This window comes from Clupea harengus, chromosome 23 (assembly GCF_900700415.2).
Source record: "Clupea harengus chromosome 23, Ch_v2.0.2, whole genome shotgun sequence".
NCBI classification, from domain to species: Eukaryota; Metazoa; Chordata; class Actinopteri; order Clupeiformes; family Clupeidae; genus Clupea; species Clupea harengus.
In genome coordinates this window covers 5,816,482-5,821,306 of record NC_045174.1, presented here as the reverse complement: position 1 = coordinate 5,821,306, position 4,825 = coordinate 5,816,482, and the positions used below count along the sequence as shown (strand labels likewise).

General features: G+C 43.8%; 1 protein-coding gene across 1 annotated transcript in view; it reads right to left on the bottom strand.

The window, feature by feature from the left end:
• Positions 1-4,061, bottom strand: part of c23h10orf90 (chromosome 23 C10orf90 homolog) — a 19,645-nt gene extending 15,584 nt beyond the window's left edge. Inside the window, exons 1-3 of the mRNA XM_031561451.1 lie at positions 3,892-4,061; positions 2,841-3,680; positions 1,159-1,231 (exon numbers count right to left, since the gene is read on the bottom strand). Coding sequence (XP_031417311.1) covers positions 1,159-1,231; positions 2,841-3,581 — 814 coding nt within the window. The 5' untranslated portion in view covers positions 3,582-3,680; positions 3,892-4,061. The remainder of the gene's footprint in view (positions 1-1,158; positions 1,232-2,840; positions 3,681-3,891) is intronic.
• Between the last annotated feature and the right edge of the window lie 764 nt (positions 4,062-4,825).

Genomic DNA, 4,825 nt, shown 5'->3' with positions numbered 1-4,825 from the left:
AACACAAATGTACCTTGCATATGGTATAGGAAGCAACTGAATTAAATGTTGTATTTGCTGTATACTAACAGCGAAACAAACACACATAGAAATAATTTATGTGAGACTGGCAGGCAAACGTTCTTCTGCTACCGACTGTCATTGCAATGTCATCTAAAAATCTGGAAAGACGGTGAAACATTAACATTAGCTTCAGATTTGCTTTTATACATTTTCAGTTTTGAAGGATACTTCAAGCCAGATGAGTGTGATGGAAACAAACTTCACTGTCTGAGTGTTTAACACAGCAGTCAGGGCTTAATGGGCACATTATAGTTCGCTAGTCGCATTTTAGGAGTAGGGACTTCTTTTGTTTGTCTGGCAACTTTTGGCAAACATGAAGCCACACAGAATGTCATAACTTTTCAGATTGAGAGAGAATCGCCTCTCGACTCCAAAAACGTAGCAGGGTATCTGGGTCAGAAACACACACTGACACACACACACAAACACAGCACAGAAATGATAGCAGTGTAATGAGTGAGATATCTCTCTCTGTGTGTGTGTGTGTGTTTGTGTGTGCCTGAGTGTGTGTGGGTGTGTGTGTGCCTGTGTGTGTGTGTGTGTGTGTCTGTGTGTGAGCCTGTGTGAAAAACAGCGTTGCCATCAGCATAGTAATCAGCATGTAAAGCGGCAGAAGAGCAGCGGAGAGCACTCAGCCACCACCTGCAGAGAGAAGGCTCACGTCGACCATGTCACAACACAGCTAAACAGGTGAGAGAGATGAAAGCTACATGCCAGCTATTTCTACTTTCACCCCCTCTCTCTCTCCCTGCAAATTACTCTCCATGTCTGCCTCCCCAAATATCTCTGCAGGGGAAACAGACAATCAGTGTGGTGCATCTGAGAACCTCTGTCTTTTGCATATGTTTGAGGTAGGAGGAATCCCCTAACATATGTTTGCGAATGCAAAGCCTGTGTAACTGGCAGACAGTCAAAGGTGGGAAACATACTGCAAATGATTTGAATGATGCATAGGCCTACTATACATGTAGTTATACTCTGATATATTTGACTAATATATACTGTATATATACTGTATATATATATGATTCAGTTTAATCCATGCAGGATATTCACTTCTTATGCAAATGCTAAAAGGATGCAGGAGATACATACCCAGGTGTCCAAAGCCATTTGACTTCACAGCACTTTTAGTGAAGACGGGTGTGATAGGAGGCTTCATTTTGACCTGAATTACAAACAAGGGGAAGAAAGGGAAAGCAGTTTGTAGACATGTTGATTTATTCTCTCCATCCTTTCTGGCACAAACAGGCTGGACATGATATTGTGACCCACTCGTTTTCTTTCATATGCTCATTTGAAGAGCTGCTCCTCAGTACAAAAAAGCTGTCTGCTAGGAAGAAGAAATGGAACCATAGTTACAGACAAACTCTAGCAGCCAATATCATATTTGGATGGAAAAAAGCTGTTTTGGTCCTCTACAATCTTTGGTTTATTTGGTTTGTTTAATAATGAAAAGTGATGGGAAATGAAAAAAATGTCTATGCTCTGTCTGTAAGCATGGACTAAATCAATACCACAAATTCTTCATCTTTTAAAGTATATCGCAGGAAGGTAGGGCTTGACTCCTGTTTTTCTTGCCTTAAGCCTTAAACTACACATCCAGTCTGCAGCATCCTGATGGAGAAGGCCACTCTCAATGGCAACAGTATTTCTCAGCGCAGAGGGGTCTCACTGCATTAAGCAAATGCTGAAGCGCATTGCCTCATTCTCTCACCCTCAAACCAGAGTTGTTTAGCCCTACAGCTAGGATTGCTCTTGATGGGCTATAAACCTGCTTGAGGAAGAGCTGGATTCTTGCAGAGTAAGCTGTTCTCCGGGGGAGGGGGGGGGGTCTGCTCGGACCCTATCTGGATCCACCATCAGGTCCTTGACTAATGTCTTATCTCTGTTCCTCTTGTATTGGGTCGGGCAAGGGATCGGTCCATCACACATGATTCTGACAGAGGTGATAACTCTTTCACTGTCTAACTCTCCCCAATTCTCTTTCCTTTCTCCATCTCTCTCTCTCTCTCTCTCTCTCTCTCTCTCTCTCTCTCTCTTTCTCTTTCAGGCTCCAGTAGCACTGCGTGATTGGTTCAGGCCCTCTCTCTGTGAAGACAGAGGTACGTAAATCTGATGCTGTCTGTCCTTGTGCTTTTATTTTGGAATGAGGAAATTGCTCCCAACAGATGCTAGCAACAGAGGGTTTTTAAGCACACACACACACACACACACACACGCACACACACACACACACACACACACACACACACAAATACACACACACACACACAATCATTCGAGAGTAACAAGGCTGCCGAGAAAATAGCTTGGGGGAAAGAAAAACAATGGTGGCTTTGAGGAGGATCAATTTTGGGAGCAGCCATCCCCCTCTATGCAATTTGTCACATGGGTTAAGGTACTTACAAACAAACAAGAGTCCTGGCAGTTCATCATTCCATTGTAATGATATTATTGTTGCACTCACATAGATTATTCACTGGGAGTCAATATGCACTGTGCATAAAATAGTACAATGTATTAAAAAATGGAAAAGTATTGAAACGAGAAACACTATTACTAGTTGCCAATATTAGTGAGTGTTCAGTGATCACAGTACGTATAGTTATATATATTTAAATGTTTGGCAGGATGACAAATACCACATTTCAGTTTCAGAAATTCTCAGAGATTGACAAATAGCACGTCAAATATAAATGCAAGAATATTTCCATAGGACATAGGAAGACATCTCAATGAGGGATAACCACAAAGTGGACAAATATGAGTTTTACCTGGCAGGGGTTGTTCTGGGTTGTTCCATGAGGGCGATTGGTGTGGCTAGGAGCATCGTTCACAACCAGCCTCCTCTGAATGGGAAGCCATCTGATCTTGACCGAGGTCAGGGAGCTCATACTGGTGTACTCTGCTCTGGGTGTCTGTCTGATACAGACCCTCTCACTGCTGCCGGTATCGTCCAGGGGCCAGAGCGACTCATCACTTCCCAGCGGGGTTGCACTCGAGCTGGCTGTGAGGCTGAGTGGTAAGTCCTCACTGCAAAGTGACGATTGGGAGTCGGTGTGGCGAATGAATCGACCCGCTGCCGGATGGTTCTGAAGCACAGGCATGGACACGGTGCGGTCTGATAGAGGCGGCGCAACAGGGACACCAGCGCCGCTGGAATAGCCACGAAGTCCACCACCAACGCCAACACTTGAGTTGCGTCTCCTCTGCATCTCCTCCAGCTCCTGCAGCCAGCGATCCATTCTATTGCCCCCCTCGATGCAACTTGCAGGCCTGCGGGCATGCTGTGTTCGGGGTGTCTGCTGTCGATGAGGAGAAACCCCACTCTCCTTCTTTTCCTCCTCCAGGCCTTCCCAGTTGGTCCACTCCCCAGCCCTCCTCCTCCAGTCTGGGGCTCTGAACAGGTGGTCAGTGTGAGCCAGGTCTCGGCTGCCTCCTGTATGGGGTGGGGTTGGCGTCCGGCGGCTGGTGCAGCTCCTGCGCCTGACGTGCTCAGGTTTCAGTGCCTCCATTATGGCTGAGGACACCCGACCACTACTCAGGGGACACACGACTGCCCTCGTCACGAGGAAAGACACAAATGCACCGTCTCTTAGACACCTCAGTAAAAGCTGACAAGAAAAAAGGAAAACAATAAGTTATATATTGGTATTGTGATATAAGTTAAATATGTCCCCTTATTCTGTGGTACATATTCACTGAAACAGTATATAAAGTTCACATGTTTAAAGCTCTACATGTTTCAAAAACATAGTGGATGTATTAACACACTACAAGGCTAAGACTGTTTAAAAAAATGAACACACAATGCAGTGTATTTACCTTTACCTCTTGATAATCCAAATATTTGTTTTAGGAGATAATCCATAAAAAAAATCCACTTTCTGAAAAGAATAAGCTACATAGCTCAGAAACCCAGCATTCCTTTTCCTTGCAATTGTGTAGAGTTACATCTCTGTTGTGAAGTTTTGGACTAAGAGACGTACCAGTGGTGGTGGTACTGTCTCCAGTCAAGCATGAATACGACTGAGAGTTGCTCTCAATGAACAAAGGAGTTACAGAGGAGCTGAACATCCAGCTGAAAGAAAAAGAAGGCGTATGTGTGTGTGGTTGTGTATGTGTGTGTTTATCTCAAGCAAAGCAGTTTTCTAGCCTTAAGGACAAAACCCATGACATTTGTGTCATCAGGTTGCTGTATGCTTGGGATGACCTTAAAACACAGTTGAGATTTTGAGGTCAAATATGTTTATTAAAGCATAATATGGGCGCTGTCATAACAAGAGAAACATAAAACATAAAGTGAGTAAGAACTCAGAGAACCCACTGTAAAAACATGCCAAATTTGGCAAATATCAGTTACACATTTGAATTCTGCATGGGTACCGATAAATTCATTAAAAATCTATCAGAACAGCTATGCAAAAGGGCAAAAGTAGTAGCAAATACAGCAGAATCTTAAAGAAATAATAACTTCACCACAGATCATACTGGAAGAACTATCAGAATAACATATCTTAGTTAGCGGTGTTGCTCAAACTCATCTTCAGAGAGCCCCTTTGTCGTGAGCAGCCTTATGACACTACATCTTCCAGGCTTATCTTGTGGTTGCTGGTAAACCAAGGCTGGCTGTACTGGAGCTTATTCCAAAGACATGTGATTCCTGAGATACATTGATGAATGGCTATGCGGTAGGCTAGATAAAGACTTCTGCTTGTTTTTTTTTACTGCCGTCAGGGTGACACACATGATGTCCAAA